Raw genomic sequence first — 17785 nt, 5'->3', positions numbered from 1 at the left:
ATGTCTGACTCTTTGCAACCCTATGGACCGCAGCATGCCAGGCCTCCCTGTCTGTCACTAACTGCCGGAGTTTACTCAAACTCATGTCCCTTGAGTCAGTGATGCCATCCAACCATCTCATCTGCTGTCATCCCCTTCTCTTCCCACCTTTAATCTTTCCCATCATCAGGGGCTTTTCAAATGAGTCAGTTCTCACATCAGGTCACCAAAGTATTGGAGTTTCAGCTTCAACATCAGTCCTTCCAATGAATACCCAGGACTGATCTCCTTTAGGATTGACTGGTTGGATCTCTTTGCAGTCCAGGGGACTCTCAAGAGTCTTCTCCAACACCACAGTTTAAAAGCATCAATTCTTTGGCACTCAGCTTTCTTTATAGTCCAACTCTCACATCCATACATGACCACTGGAAAAACCATAGCTTTGATCAGACAGACCTTTGTTGGCAAAGTAATGTCTCTGCTTTTTAATATGCTGTCTAGGTTGGTCATAACTTTTCTTCCAAGTAGCAAGTGTCTTTTAATTTCATGGCTGCAATCACCATCTGCAGTGATTTTGGAGTCCCCCAAAATAAAGTCTGCCACTGTTTCCATTGCTTACCTATCTATTTGTCATAAAGTAATGGGACCAGATGCCATGATCTTAGTTTTCTGAATGTTTTAAGCCAACTTTTTCACTCTCCTCTTTCATTTGCATCAAGAGGCTCTTTAGTTCTTCTTCACTTTCTGCCATAAGGGTGGTGTCATTTGCATGTCTGAGGTTATGGATATCTCTCTCTGCAATCTTAATTCCAGCTTGTACTTCATCCAGCCCAGCACTCTGCATATATGTTAAATAAGCAGGGTGACAATATACAGCCTTGACGTACTCCTTTCCTGATTTGTTCCATGTCCAGGTCTAACCGTTGCTTCTTGACCTGCATACAGATTTCTGAAGAGGCAGATCAGTTGGTCTGGTATTCCCATCTCTTCCAGAATTTTCCACAGTTTGTTGTGATCCACACAGTCAAAGGCTTTGACATAGTCAATAAAGCAGAAGTAGATGTTTTTCTGGACCTCTCTTGGTTTTTTGATGGTCCAGTGGATGTTGGCAATTTGATCTCTGGTTCCTCTGCTTTTTCTAAATCCAGCTTTAACATCTGGAAGTTCATGGTTCACGTACTGTTGAAGCCTGGCTTGGAGAATTTTGAACATTACATTGCTAGCGTGTGAGATGAGTAAAATTGTGTGATAGTTTGAGCATTCTTTGGCATAATACATACATACATATATATGTGTGTGTATGTGAGAAAATGTTTGCTTCTGGGATTTTTGGTGCCCACCTCCCTTCTACCCCTCAGGTTTCAAACACTGTGAGATATATATATATATATATATATATATATATATATATGCATATAGGGCTTCCCAGGTGGTGCAGTGGTAAAGAATGCACCTGTAATGCAGGAAACACGAGAGACATGGGTTTGATCCCTGGGTTGGGGAGAGTTCCTGGTGTAGGAAATGGCAACCCACTCTAGTATTCTTACCTCAAAGATTCCATGGACAGAGGAGCCTGGCAGGCTACAGTCCATGGGGTCCCAGTCAGACATGACTGAGCCACTGAGCACACACACACACACACACATACACACACACATGTGTACATATACATACATATTGAATCATTTGCTGTTCAGCAGAAATTAACATAACACTGTCAATCAACTATACTCCAGTAAAATAAATTTTAAAAATCAGCTTCCCCCCCCACTTTCATCCACCCTTTAGAACTAGTCAGTGGAGTACTTTCCTTGACTTTGAATGACACTTGAATTGTTGCTTGAATTTTTACTGTTGCTTGCCTAGGTAATGAAAAGTTCTAGGATCTTTCTAAATTGCAAACATAGAAATTTATTTACAAAAAGTGTTTAATCCTGGGTAGTAATTAAAACTCTGAACTTAATTTAAAGTTGAGTCATTTTCCTCCCCTGTGGGCCACTAAAGAAGTGTTTTCCTTCTCTCTTCCTGTGATGGTGGAATACACGGAAAAGGGATGGATAGATGCAAATACAAGGATATTCGAAATTCATTAAGCAAAACGTTGAACTGTGAGAACACGGTGCTTGCTGAAAAAAGCAGCTGTAAATGTTCCCTGAGAAACAACTTTTTGAAAAATTGGAAGGTAGCTAACCTGAAATTGGCTTTTGTGACATTATGGCTTGTAGTTAAACCAGGACCCTTGAAATGATTTTTAAATATGTAGATTTACTCCTATTACTATATACAGTAAAAAGTTAGAATTCCTAGAGGGGTGGGATGGGGTGAGAGGTGGGAGGGAGCTTCTAGAGGGAAGGAACATAGGTATATCTCTGGCTGATTCATGTTGATGTATGACATAAACCAACACAATATTGTAAAGCAACTATCCTCCAATTAAAAATAAATATATTTTTTAAAAAGTTAGAATTCATTTTATTTAACTAGGGGCCATTGATGTGATCTCTCAATGTTACGTTTCCATCAAAAAAGTTTTCATGTGACATAGGAGTGAATTATGTTTCTTTTGCTAATTCAGTAATTTGCGTAAGTTATATTTACAAAGGGATTTAGTTTCTAGCTAGTGCACTATTTTACCATATCTTTCTGATTGGTTTTCATGCAATAATAATTCACCATTGATCTCTTTGGAGTAGTTTCTATAATCTGGTAAAACAGCAAAAAGTTTCAGTTAATGTGACTTCACTGGTGGCTCAGACCATAAGAACCTTCCTGCAATGTGGAAGACCCAGGTTCAATCCTTGGACTGGGAAGATCCCCTGAAGAAGGGAATGGCTACCCACTCCAGTATTCTTGCCTGGAGAAATCCATGGACAGAGTAGCCTGGAGTGCTGCAGTCCATGGGGATGCAAAGAGTTGGACAAAACTGACCAACTAACACTTTCCCTTTTTGGTTAATAGTTGAGGAACATTTAGATTTAGAACACAAAGGGCTGCAGTCTTATAAACTTTCCTCTGGATTCACATCCTGGAGAAAAAATAGAGTTTCTCTTTGTAAGGTGAATTCGCTGAAACAGCTTCATATTTTGGTCCAAAACCTTGTTCCTTCCTCTAATCATATGCAACTATTTATATCCACATGAGACTTGATTAGATTTTAAGATGAGAAATGCTATTAATTATTTCAAACACTATTTTACTGCTTACCTATTTCTTTAAACACATTAATTATTTTTTGAGTGTGTTTAGTGATTAATACCTCAGTAATCTAGTTTTTAATGCTTTACAAATCCTCTCAGTTGGGACAAATACACAGTGCAAAGATAGAAGCTCATGGAACAAATCCAGAAAAATTGGATAAATCAGATCAGATCAGATCAGTCGCTCAGTCGTGTCCGACTCCTTGCGACCCCATGAATTGCAGCACGCCAGGCCTCTCTGTCCATCACCAACTCCCAGAGTTCACTCAGACTCACGTCCATCGAGTCAGTGATGCCATCCAGCCATCTCATCCTCTGTCGTCCCCTTCTCCTCCTGCCCCCAATCCCTCCCAGCATCAGGGTCTTTTCCAATGAGTCAACTCTTTGCATGAGGTGGCCAAACACTGACAAAAACCCCATGTAGATTTCTGTCTGACTGGCACCAAATATTTTTACATATTTGAGAACACTAAACACAATTTTAGAGTACTTGTTATGTGAATGCATTTTATTAATCAATTTAGAATTTTGATTTGTTTACATGTTGTGTTGACAGGTTGCCACAGAGATGGTCAACATTATGAAGAAGGATCAGTAATTAAAGAAAACTGCAATTCCTGGTAATGAATTTAAGTGGCCCAGAACTGAATTCTGCTGTGTATGTTTTCTTCAAGTAAAAGGAATATCTGTGAAACAAAACATATGTTTAAATACAGATACACAGAATCATAAGATAGCACATATCAGTAGTCTTTATGAACATATTTAATTTTAATAGATGTGCCAAATCTACACATGAATATTTCTTTTAATGTTTGAGTTTGATGTTAGTGACAGTCCATTAAGCATATCTATTAATTACAAACATTCTGATATACTATAGACAAATCAAATCGTGTTTCCTTGAGCACAGTAACTAAATATATTATAATCAGACTGCCTTAAAATGATTATCCTGCAGAGAATTTCCAATTACATATACTGAATCTGCTGTCTTCATTGTTGTCTATTTTCAAACTTCAATGACTGAGTGGTCATTTCATTCATTAACTGCCTGGAGTAGAAGATATTGCGTTGTAGCGTAATTAATGAATGTGTTGTGATTTGTTTTTGTCAAGAATTGAATAGTCATTAATCAAAACATTAACATTAATCAAAAATATATTTTATGCCTTAACAAGGTGCAACTCTGGGTACTAATTTTGTAAATGTACTCCTAAAAGGCCCAGTCACTTTCATAATGCTTGTATTTTTACAGCACATGCTCAGGACAGCAGTGGAAATGTTCCCAGCATGTATGCCTTGTTCAACCAGGATTAATTGAACATGTCAATAAAGGAGACTATGGGTGAGAAAAATTTTGCTTTCTGGGATTTTTGGTGCCCACCTCCCTGTTACCCCTCATGTTTCAAACAATGTAATTCCTATCACTTACCTGCAAAAAAAGATCATTCTTAAAAAAAAAAAAAGAGTGTGAGAGAAATGGAGAGGGAGATAGAAAGACATGTGAAATTGGAATACACAGAGGTAAACTTCAAATAACTAAAAATTAAAATGTACAAAGGAGAAATATGGAGCATGGTCTTAAATTATTCAGGAAGGAGCACTGTCATGGTATGAGTGAGGTGTGTAGGAGGAAATTTAGTTTAAATAAGTAGTCAGACAAAATCAGGAAGTAGCAAACTGATTCGTTCATGTTTATTTTCTTTCCTTCCACATTTGCCCTGACCTAGCCAATCACACTTTTACTTTTCACTTTCATGCATTGGAGAAGGAAATGGCAACCCACTCCAGTGTTCTAGCCTGGAGAATCTCAGGGATGGGGGAGCCTGGTGGGCTGCCATCTATGGGGTCGCACAGAGTTGGACACGACTAAAGCGACTTAGTAGCAGCAGCAGCCAATCACAAGCTCAAGCTATCCTGTGCAGAATCTTACCTTAAGAGAGTATTATTTTACCTTGAGGATTCCCCAAAAGACCAGTCCATCTAGACAGTTTCACTGAGATGACTGATATCTAGCCAATTTCACTCATAGTTGAGTCAAAAGGTCAGGCCATTTTACTTTGCTAATAAACAAAAACTTGGGCTGATTGACACTTAAAATAACTGTTTGATGCTCTGATAGATTAGCAAAGTCACTTTGCCACTTCATAGAAGGAATAAGGAGAAGATGCCAACACTGGTTGGGAAGAGGGATGATGGGATGGTTTCTGCCTCAGGATTTCTCTACCCTTGATAACATTTTCCACCTTCAGGAAAAGATTTCACTTGAAAAGATCTATTGTCTAGCAACTATAAAAGTGAAGTCATCCTCAAATGAATTTTTTAAAAGTAAAAATATCATTTCTCTCCACACTTAAGCTGTATGTTTCCCAGCACAATGGAGCACTAATTTTCAACGTACCCTGAGTATTTTCTTGGAAGATGTGAAAGCCAGAAGTCACATTTGTTGATGTTAATATTCTCAAACCATTTTAAACTCCTCTGTGTGTGTGTTTCACCAATATTTTAGGTGATAATATGATGACATTTTAAGTATTTCTAGGGAAAATCAATTCTTTTCCGTGGCTAAGTGATATTTAAATTATTAAAAGAACATGAGAATATGTGTCATCATGGGAGATTATCTGAATCAGGTTCCTAAAAGGATTCAAATGCTTGACCTAGCAAGCACACACTTCCAGGAAGCCAAGATAAGCAGCCAACCTTTCTGCTCTCACAGAACCCAAGAGAAACCACCGCTTAAAGCAATGTGGAAAGAAAGTCATGTAAGAGTCTAGATCTGTTGGGAATGCTATCTCCGTTGGAAGGAAGCATTTTCCCATCATTCATTTACTGTTGAGAGTACTCTAGGACTATATCAGAGGCATGGGCTTTACCTTTTAGTAGCAAACATAGATGACTCAAAAAAAAAAAAAAAAAAAGGTGAAATAAAATTGCAGGAAAAGAAAATATACACAGACAAAAGGGAAAAAAGAGGTGTATCACCAATCGCCCTGCTTGTGGCGCCAATTGTCTCGCTGTATCCCACTGTGCACACTGTTCGTTGAACCTAGGGTAGGCAAGGCACAAGCTAAGAGGCTGGAAAGAGACTCGAGGAGCCCTAGGAACTTCAGACACGTTTATTCTCTCCTGGTGGGCACAGCAGCCATAACACAGCCCCTCTCTTGGCTGGCTCAGCGGATGTACTGCAGTTCTCTCCTCTTGTGACTGACCCAATGGACACAGCCGTGAGGCAGCACTAACTTCCCCTACTTTATGGGTGGAGCTCACATATATGCATACCACACACGACTCGTGACCAACTGAGTACCTCATGACGCACATGTGCAGTGCTATAAATGATTTCAGCTGTTACACAGTCATTATTTACAAAATGTGGGGCAAGAGAGCCTGGACACGCCATCTTGGCCAATTTGCTCTCTCCCCACACTCCACCCCTTCAGGGTCTCTCGCTCACATTCTATGCGCCATCCATCTGTGATATTCCCTTGGCCAGTAACACTGACGCTTGGATTTACATCTTGCAACAGCAGTAGCTACAACAGCAGTTACATCCCCAATACATAGCAAAACCGAACACCAGGTATCACTCGGGACTCCTGTTCCAGTCCTTGCCCTCATGGTGCTAGAAGAGTCACCCACTGCACGTGGAGTGCCTTTATCTTTCATGGCCAAGTCCAGTCCACTGTCTGTCCTTGTGAGATTGTAGGAAAGCCTCCACAGGGGCAACTCCCTTCCTGCAGAATTTTTATTAAGGACACACAAAACCCCCGACAGGCACCAGGCCCACCCCGCAAGGAAGGGGTGTTTTGTGGTCCCTGTTCACAGTTCACCCACGTGATTACACTTTTCTAAATCTGAGGACACGGCCTTTACAGTACCCTCCCCATAAATTAGGTCACGTTTGCATCTGCATAACCCAGTTGGGACCCCTGCTGGCTCGGGCCACCTGTGGGCTCTTGGCACTTTCAAAATGGCGTCCTGCATGCCGTCTCTCTACTTCTCTCAGTGAAGTGAGGTGAAGTCGCTCAGTTGTGTCCGACTCTTTGCAACCCCATGGACTGTAGCCTGCAGGCTCCTCCGTCCTTGGGATTCTCCAGGCAAGTACACTGGAGTGGGGTTGCCATTTCCTTCTCCAGGGCTTCTCTCAGTAAGGACCTGCAAAACCTCTCAGGTGCGGGGCCCACCCCTGTGTTCCAAAGTCACAAAAGCCATGCTTCCAAGTGTTTCCTGTGCATTTGCTGAAACTGCTTACCCAAGTTGACCAACTCCACCTGAGTATATGTCATGAACTCAGTCATACTGGGGTCCCTTGACGAAGCCCCACTCCTTGGCCTTAGGCTGCTCATGCTTCACTTTCTGCTGCACAACGGGCCTCACTGCCAAGCGGGGACCCACGGGCTCATAACGTTCATCCTCACTGTCACTTACCGCCTCGCTGTCAGAGATGCTGGGTTCTTCAGGGCCACAGGGTTCTCGCTCTAACACCAATATATGCTGCTCTAGTTCTTCCAAGAGTCTCTGCACATTGCACACCGGCATGGCATCACAGAGAGCACTATCAATATTCGCCTTCAGGGCAGTCAGGAAAACCCACCCCACGGTGCCAGGCAGTTCGTGCTGCCTTGTTGGGCAAATGAGAACTCATTGCCTGTAACGCCTTTTCAATACTATCCAGTGAACCATCCGCCACTTCCCAGTCTTCCAACTGGAGCCCATGTCAAGAGAACAGAGGCCACCAGTACCATATGCTATCTGGTGGCCACTGGCTTCCTCCATCTAGTGGAGCCTCAGGCTCCCCTACCTGCTGGATATCCTGCCAACTATGCCAATTGTATTGCTGATCATCCTGTTTGTGGCACCAATTGTCTTGCTGTATCCCACTGTGGACACTGTTCTTTGAACCCAGGGGAGGCAAGCTGTGAGCTAAGAGGCTGGAAGGAGACTTGAGGGGCCACAGGAACTGGAGGCACATTTATTCTCTGCTGGCTGGGACAGCAGCTCTAATACAGCCTCTCTCTTGGCTGGTTTGGAAGCCATAGCAGTATTCTCTCTTGGCTGATGCAGCAGCCATACAATTCTCTCCTCTCGTGACTGATCCAACAGACACAGCCATGACATCACAGTAAAACCCCGACTTTATGGGTGGAGCTCACATATATGTGTACTGCACACAACCTGTGACCAAGTGAGTACCTCGTGACAGGCATGTGCAATGCTATAAATGATCTCTGCTGTTACATACTCATTGTTTACAAAACATGGGGAGAGGGAGCCTGAACACACCATCTTGGCCAATTTGCTCTCTGCCCACAAGAGTTAAGTAAAAGAGATGAGTGATAAAGAAAAGGACTAACACTAAAATTATTTACCAGGGAAGAAAAGACAGAGTGTAAAAAGTCCTTGAATTTAAAAGAAAGTTCTAATTCTCAGATATTTACTGTTTCTGATGTTCAAGTTGCTTTCACTGTGTGAAAATGATATCATTTTATATCATTCAATGTCTATTTTAGGCTCTTGTAAAAATAACCTACATGGAAATATATGCAGCCTTTGCTTTAAAGCATTTATTCCTGTCATCTTGGTAGTATTGAGATCCAAGCCTTTATTCATTCTGCATAACCTGCTTTGGTGCTTATGTGTTCCTTGTATTATGTTTTCGTGCAATTAATATTAACAAAACATGTGTTTCCCTTTTGGCACTGCTGAGGATACAAATAAATAATGTCTTGGAGGAATTTACAATCCAGCTGAGGAGCCCACATGCCATAGCTTTGTAGAAGGGTTTCTAACGATAGGGCTGTTATAAATCCCAAATTCGTAGCGCAAGTGATCACCAGCAAGGTAGTGGAACGAGGGGAGAAAGAGACAGTCTCAGTTATCTGATGTTATGTAACAAAATCACTTCGGAATTTAGTAGCTTAAAACCACAAGCTTTATTTATTTATTAAAAGTTCTCTTTATTTTGGCTGCACCTTGCAGCAAGTGGGATCTTTTTTTAAAAATTAGTTTATTTTTTATTGAAGGATAATTGCTTTACAGAATTTTACTGTTTTCTGTCAAATCTTAACATGAATCAGCCATAGGTATACATACATCTCCTCCCTTTTGAAGCTTCCTCCCATCTCCTTCCCCATCCCACCCCTCTAGGTTGATACGGTAACATGGAAACTTACCTTACATTACTGTATGTAAAATAGATAGCCAATGGGAATTTGCTGTATGGCTCAGGAAACTCAAACAGATGCACAAGCTTTATTTATTTATTTTATTTTTTTATTAAATTAATTAATTTATTTTAATTGGAGGCTCATTACTTTACAATATTGTAGTGGTTTTTGCCATACATTGACAGGGAAGCAACCTAGATGTCCATTGGCAGATGAATGGATAAGAAAACTGTGGTTCATATACATAATGGAATATTATTTAGCTATTAAAAAGAATGCATTTGAATCAATTCTAATGAATTGTATGAAGCCTATCATACAGAGTGAAGTAAGTTAGAAAGAAAAACACCACTACAGTATATTATATATACTGTATACACATATATATGGAATTTAGAAATATGGTAACAATGACCCTATATGCTAGATAGCAAAAGAGACACAGATGTAAAGAACAGATTTTTGGACTCTGTGGGAGAAGGCGAGGGTGGGATGATTTGAGAGAATAGCATTGAAACATGTAAACTATCATAAGTGAAATAGATCACCAGTCCAGGTTTGATGCATGAGACAGCGTGCTCAGGGCCAGAGCACTGGGATGACCCTGAGGGATGGGGTAGGGAGGGAGGTGGGAGAGGGGTTCAGGGTGGGGAACACATGTACACCCATGGCTTTATTTTTATGTTCACATCAGCAATACAGGATGGGCTTAGCTGAGGCTCTTTTCCTGATCTTTCCTTGGGTTACTCATGTGTCCACAGACATCTGGAGCCTTAGCCGGGCTGTACTGTCTAGGTGGCCTCACTCCCACGGCTGGTGGTTGGTGCTGGTTGTTGGGGGCCCACATGTCTCCAGGAGGACAGCCTTGGCTTCTTCATATAATGACAGTGTTCAAGCAGGACATGAGTGGAGGCTAGAAATGACCCCTTCGGAGGCTGAGGCTTGAAATTTTCAAGCAGTTTCACTGCTTTCTACTGAGCAGAGCAAGTCACCAGGCCAGCTCACTTGCAACAGTTGGAGAAATGAACTCCATTTCTTAATGGGAAGAAATGGAGAAGAATTTGTGCCCATTTTTAATCTATGGTATCCCTAAACCTGATTTTTTATTATGAACTCAATGTCTAGTCTATTGAATAAGTTGGTCCTGATTTCTCAATGATGTGTCAAATCAAAAATACCCCAAACTAAAAAGATTAGCCCTTGACTTATCCTTGGTTACTGGCAGCTCCCTCTACCCTGTCAACTAAGCCAGAATATCCAAAGTTAGTTTCAGGCTTTTCCCCTCTTCACTCTCAGCCACTAGGCTCTTATTTTACTCACAAAGCTTATTTTAGAAATTCGTTTCCTGTATTTCTATGCTATATTCTAGTGCATTTCTTGATCAAGCCTAGTTTGAAGTGATCTGAGTTTTTCTTTTGTTTCCAGCCTAGTGAAACCTCAAACCAATCCTTTACACTCTCATGGCTATCCTTCTAAAACAAAGCTTTGCTTCTCTTACTCTTGTTCTTGAAAACTCTTCAATGACACTCCATTGATTTAGAATATAATTACGCTCCTCTGCATAAATGACAATTTGGCCCAAATGCTTTACCGCCTCATCATTTACACTCTTTCCAGCCTGTCTTTCTGGTCTCTGTCATAGTTTAAGCATTACATATCTCCTCTTCGCTAAATGGGCTTCCCAATTTCAAATATGCTTTGCTCCAGAGTTGCCTTTGTTTAGAATAAATTCTATCTTCCCCCACATCTGGCTACCTAACTCATTCTCATTCTTCTAGAATGAGCACTGAAAAGTCACTGTCTGTAAAAAATTGTTCTAACTGCTTCAGGCAGAGTTATGTTTCAATTCTCTACTCTGATCAGGGTTTGACCTACTGCTAATAAATAACACAAACTGAAGTCATTTCTCTCTTTGTCATTTTTTAGGGTATGAGATTTTTGACGGTTGAAAAGTTTATTTATTTCTATGTTCCCAGTATTTATTGGAGAATATGATAAATTAAGAAGATTCAGTAAATGCTAACTTGGAAAGTGATGACAGACATAGAAAACAGATTTGTGATCGCCAAGCAGGAGGCAGGGTAGGGGAGAGATAGATTGGGAGTTTGGAGTTAGTAGATGCAAACTGTTACATATAGAATGGATAACAACAAAGTTCTACTGTGTAGCACAGGGAAATATATTCAATATCCTGGAATAAACCATAATAGAAATTTATTTTTTTTTAGAAAATATATGTGTAAAAATATTTTAAATATTTCTTCAATATTTAAATTTCTTTTTAAAGAAAGATATATAATATACAGAGTTCCCTGGAGGTTCAGCGGTAAAGAATCTGCCTGCCAATGCAGGAAATGAGGGTTTGATTCCTGGGTTGGGAAGATAACCTGGAAAAGGAAATGGCCACCCCCTCCAGTACTATTGCTGGGAAATCCCAAGGGCAGAGGAGCCTGGTGGCTACAGTCCATGGGGTCACAAAAGAATCAGACACGACTTAGTGACTAAACAACACACACACACACACACACACACGTGTTTGTGTGCGCCTATACATATACTTAAATGTATAGAAACAGTACCTACTCTCATTCTGTCTGATAAACTCTAATATTTCCTGTTGTTTTCCCCATATTCTATCTTTTAAAATTGATCCCTGTTTACTAAATTGAATGGTTAATTAAAAGACCCACAAATATCTCATTGTCTGAAGACTACTAGTGTAGAGCACCAAAAACATACTTTACTGACATCATGATTTTGCCTAAGGCTGGTCCTGGTAGTCTCTTAAATAAAGGCTGCAGTATCTAATATATTCAGAAATTTCCTTATTGAAATTCCTTGGATGATGGACATTATATTTAAAAATTGTGTCTTAAAGTTACTTAAGGTTTTATGAACTAACAGATCTTATAAAAGAAAAGCATTAACTTGTCAGGCATATTATTGAAGATTAAGTTGTATCTTGAATCATTCCTTAGACCCTTTCCCATTATAAGCAATTTTGGTAATAAACACAATAGGATAAAGTTTAGTTTTGACTTAAGTACTGAAAATATATTGTCCTTAAGTTGTAGCTAATTCAAACAACATTGATTAAATTATTTTCATCTTTTTCTGATTAAATTAATCAAAATTGATTAAATTACTTTTCATCTTTTTTCATGTGTCATCTCCTATCATCTCTTAAGGAATTTTCTTCAAATATCAACATAAGATTTTGAAAACAAAGCTTCCTTCTCTATGTAAGGCATGAACTATGTTTCTAGAAAATTATGTGCTTTTTTGTTATCTAATTTTACATCAATTGAATTCATATTATTGTTAATAATGACTAAGATTATTGGGCACTTAACACAAATTAACTCATTTATATGTAATCAGATCAGATCAGATCAGATCAGTCGCTCAGTCGTGTCCAACTCTTTGCGACCCCATGAATTGCAGCACACCAGGCCTCCCTGTCCATCACCAACACCCGGAGTTCACTCAGACTCACGTCCATCGAGTCAGTGATGCCATCCAGCCATCTCATCCTCTGTCATCCCCTTCTCCTCCTTCCCCCAATCCCTCCCAGCATCAGAGTCTTTTCCAATGAGTCAACTCTTAGCATAAGGTGGCCAAAGTACTGGAGTTTCAGCTTTCACGTCATTCCTTCCAAAGAAATCCCAGGGCTGATCTCCTTCAGAATGGACTGGTTGGATCACCTTGCAGTCCAAGGGACTCTCAAGAGTCTTCTCCAACACCACAGTTCAAAAGCATCAATTATTTGGCGCTCAGCTTTCTTCACAGTCCAACTCTCACATCCATACATGACCACAGGAAAAACCATAGCCTTGACTAGACGGACCTTTGTTGGCAAAGTAATGTCTCTGCTTTTGAATATGCTATCTAGGTTGGTCATAACTTTCCTTCCAAGGAGTAAGCGTCTTTTAATTTCATGGCTGCAATATTTAAATATTTCAATAAAATTAATTAGCATTGCTGTAATCTTTTTAACTGTAACTATTTTGTCTTTAATTTTTCATGGATACTTCTTTTTATACAGTCAACTTCTTTTCACATCTAAATTATAAATAAAACATTACCTTATTTAACCTTTAAACACATTCCTGAACATTCAAGCTTCTTTCTAAAATGCATTTAATGATTTTTAAAAGAAACTACCTATATTGGCCTTTTACTAAAATCACTTCACTGTAAGTAGCGATTCCATATTCTTAAATTTAGTCTGTGTTGATACAACCTTAGTTTCCTCAAATGAGGTATTTAAATCATTGACATAGACCTAATTTAAGAAGAGTGATATGCTTCCATATTAGAGTGATCAATAATGCATCATTAATATAACAAATACCTAGGTTTCAGTAATGGTTCCAATTTTGTCACATGAACCTATATTGATGAAAGTGACATCATATAACCTGTACCTATTTTTTTTCTTTCATTTGTAAGGCAGATGGACAGCCCAGAACTATAGCCAGTTCTGGGGAATGACATTAGAGGAGGGTTTCAAATACCGCCTTGGCACCTTACCACCCAGCCCCTTGCTTCTGAGCATGAATGAAGTGACCGTAAGTATTTGCTCAGTTTGATTCATGTATATGTGTGTTTATATAAGTGTGTTCATAGGTGCATTTAAAGCAATTTTTAAAATTAACTTTTATTGGAGTATAGTTGGCTTACAATATTGTTTTAGTTTCTACTGCTACTGCTACTGCTAAGTCACTTCAGTCGTGTCCGACTCTGTGCGACCCCAGAGACAGCAGCCCACCAGGCTCCCGGGACTCTCAGGCAAGAACACTGGAGTGGGTTGCCATTTCCTTCTCCAATGCATGAAAGTGAAAAGTGAAAGTGAAGTCGCTCAGTCGTGTCCGACTCCTAGCGACCCCATGGACCACAACCCACCAGGCTCCTCTGTCCATGGGATTTTCCAGGCAAGAGTACTGGAGTGGGGTGCCATTGCCTTCTCCGGTGTTAGTTTCTACTATACAGCAAAGTGAATCAGCTGTAATTATACATATGCTCAGGCATTCAGAGGTGTCTGACTTTTTGTGACCCTTTGGACTGTAGCCCACCAGGCTCCACTGTCCATGAGATTTTTCAGTATTGGAGTTGAGAACATTGAAATGTGTTGCCATTTCCTCTTCCAGGGAAACTTCCTGGCCCAGAGATCAAATCCACGTCTCCTGTGTCTCCTGTATTGCAGGTGAATTCTTTACCACTGAGACATGGGGGAAGCCCACATTTACATATATCCCCTCTTTTTTGGATTTCCTTCCCGTTTAGGTCACACAGAGCATTGAGTGGAGTTCACTCTGCTATACAGTAGGTTCTCATCAGTTCTCTGTCCACATATAGTATCAATAGTGCATACGTCAGTCTCCATCTCCCAATTCCTCCCGTTCAACCCCCTTTCCCCTCTTGGTGTCCATACGTTTGTTTTCTATGTGTCTGTCTCTATTTCTGCTTTGCAAATAAAATCATTTAAAATAACTGAAAGAGTGAGTTTTGAGCATTCTGAGATAATTTTGTCATTAAAAAACAAACAAACACCTTTCTCCAAAATGGTCGTTACTGCCCTCAAAATTTTCATGTGGACTTTGAAAGTTCACTAATATCAATGAGATATAGTCTCTTCAAGAATGGTTGTGTGTCCATTTACACTGCTAATCATTTCAGAGAAATTCATGTTTCTGATAATTGACTTTCCAGTGACTCAGTGCTTAAGCAAATCATTATTTGTCCTCATTTATCTTTTTTTAAGTAAACTTAGTTATTTTGTGAATTCATCAAAACAGAGTTTTGTTGGCTCCCTTGGACTCTCCATTATGAAATTAAAAAAATAAATGCCAGTAACTGCAGATGAGTATGCTTTGATGATTAATAAAGTTTATCTTCAAAAATCCTCACATTTTTTCATTTAAAGAACACCTTCAAACTTTGCCTGACAAGCTGGCAAACTCCTTCATGAAACTGCCACGTTTCCTAACACCTTCGTGCTCTGTACTGCTGACTTAGTTTTCCCTTTCGTTACTGAGAGGTGTTATCTTCTGATCGTCGGCGTCTTATATAAAGAGACTTCTGCATCTCTAGTTATCACAGACCTCTAACTTAGAGCTGCAGCTTTACTACCCCACGTGCGGACCTGTCAGTTGAGATGCTGATTATATTCAAGGCCTGTTACAAATGCCCAGGACATTTGTACTTCTTTTTTAAGATTCCACATATAAGTGATATTATAGGATATTTTTCTTTCTCTGTCTGACTTACTTCAAAAACAAACTTATGCTTACCAAAAGGGAAAGCTGGAAAGGAGGGATAAATTAGGAGTTTGGAATTAGCATATACACATTGTATGCCTGTATGGTCCGATTCTTTGCCACCCATATCGCTTGCGTCTAGCACTGTCAGGCTGATTCTTTACCACGGAGCTCCCTGGGAAGCCCTTGTATATAAAATAGATAATCAAAAAAGAGAGCTGTATATCGTGGGGCTTTCCTGGTGGCTCACATAGTAAGGAATCTGTCTGCAATGCAGGAGATTCAGGTACAGTACCTGGGTCAGAAAGATACCCTGAAGAAGGAAATGATAATCCACTCCAGTATTCTTGCCTGGAGCATTTCATGGACAGAAGAGCCTGGAGGGCTGCAGTCCATGAGGTTTCAAAGAGTCAGATATGACTGAGGGACTAACATAACACACCCCCTATATCTCAGGGAACTCTACTCAGTATTCTGTAATAAACTTCATGGAAAAAGGATCTGAAAAAGGATGAATATTTGCATATAGACAAACTGAATCACTTTGCTGTATACCTAAAACAAACACAACATTGAAAATCAATCATGCTCCAATATAAAATAAAAATTAAATTTAAAAAAAGCCCAAAGAACAAATGTCCAGGCTGCTAAAGAACTGGCACTTCACTCTGCAATGAAGATGTCAGTTGCTGGCTGTCTGGAAGCTCTCAGCATTTGAGAGCAAGCAGTGCTGCTGTTTGCTGTTGGATGAGTTGTAAATCCACAAGTTTCTCATTAAATGTTTAATGTGCTTTGCTTTCGAAAGATGTAATCCCCTGAGTTATTATTCCAATTCACATTCCGGTAGCAGACGCTGCTAAATTATAACTAGTATGCGAAAAGATCACAATAGCTGCCATGGACTGAGGAGTTGTGTGCCAAGCACTCTTATTAGCTCTTGCATACATTATCTCATCTCATTCTTGGCTTGATGTAGTGGGTACTGTGATTATCTGTGTTTTAAAAACAAGAACACTGAGAAAGAGAGAGGCTAAGTCACACGGAAGTAGAGAGAAGCCACCTAGAATTATTTAGATGGCAGAGCCAGAACTATACTATTATAATTTTTTTATTCTAGTAGAATTGCTTTACAATGTGTTACCTTCTGCTGTATGACAACATGAATCAGCTATATGTACCCATTTATTCTTTCCCTCTTGAGCCTCCCTCCCCTTCCCATCTCACCCCTCTAGGTCATCACAGCACTGGGTAGAGTTCACTGTGTGTACAAGAAGCAGTGTTCCACTATTTTATACATGTTAGTGTATATATTGGAGAAGGCAATGACACCCCACTCCAGTACTCTTGCCTGGAAAATCCCATGGACAGAGGAGCCTGGTAGGCTGCAGTCCATGGGGTCGCTGAGAGTCAGACATGACTGAGCGACTTCCCTTTCACTTTTCACTTTCATGCATTGGAGAAGGAAATGGCAACCCACTCCAGTGTTCTTGCCTGGAGAATCCCAGGGACGGGGGAGCCTGGTGGGCTGCCATCTGTGGGGTTGCACAGAGTCGGACATGACTGAAGAGAATTAGCAGCAGCAGCAGTGTATATATGTTAATGCTAGTCTCTAAGCTCATCTCAGCCACTCCCCACTCTACTGTGTTCACAGTTGCATCCTCTATGTATTTATCTCTGTTCTTGCCCTGCAGAAGGTTCGGCTGTGGCATTTTTCTAGATTCCATAATATATACATTAATATGCGATATCTTCCTCTTCCTGATTTACCTCACTCTGTATAACAGACTCTAGTTTCATCCACATCACTATGAATGATCCAATTTTGTTCCTTTTTATATCTGTTAATACTCCATTGTATACATACATGTACCATATCTTCTTTATCCATTTATCTGTTGATAGACATCTAAGTTGTTCCATATCATGGGCAGAGCCAGGACTTTAAAAGAGCTGTCCCCCAAATGGTACTGAGTGTTCCTGTAGAATCAGTTAACTTTGACCCATTCAGGTTCAAAATAGCAAAATGGCTTTTAATCTTGGAACCAGATATCTTTCTGAAATGATCAGCTTAGACATATTTCTAAGCAGCAAATGTAATTCATTGACTACTCCTACTTCTGGTTCATTGATGGCACTAAAGCCTTTGACTGTGTGGATCACAACGAACTGTGAAAAA

General features: G+C 40.0%; 1 protein-coding gene across 4 annotated transcripts in view; it reads left to right on the top strand.

Moving 5' to 3' along the window:
• The window catches only part of TINAG (tubulointerstitial nephritis antigen), a 105743-nt gene that overhangs the window by 9120 nt on the left and 78838 nt on the right, over positions 1 to 17785 (top strand). For all 4 annotated transcript variants that reach the window (XM_027524998.1, XM_027524997.1, XM_027524995.1 and 1 more), the window contains exons 2-4: positions 3733 to 3796; positions 4435 to 4524; positions 13806 to 13920. In XM_027524998.1, coding sequence (XP_027380799.1) covers positions 3733 to 3796; positions 4435 to 4524; positions 13806 to 13920 — 269 coding nt within the window. The remainder of the gene's footprint in view (positions 1 to 3732; positions 3797 to 4434; positions 4525 to 13805; positions 13921 to 17785) is intronic.

Source organism: Bos indicus x Bos taurus, chromosome 23 (genome assembly GCF_003369695.1).
Source record: "Bos indicus x Bos taurus breed Angus x Brahman F1 hybrid chromosome 23, Bos_hybrid_MaternalHap_v2.0, whole genome shotgun sequence".
Taxonomy (NCBI): domain Eukaryota; kingdom Metazoa; phylum Chordata; class Mammalia; order Artiodactyla; family Bovidae; genus Bos; species Bos indicus x Bos taurus.
Note: the sequence above shows the minus strand (reverse complement) of the source record. Positions and strands in the feature narration are given on the sequence as shown.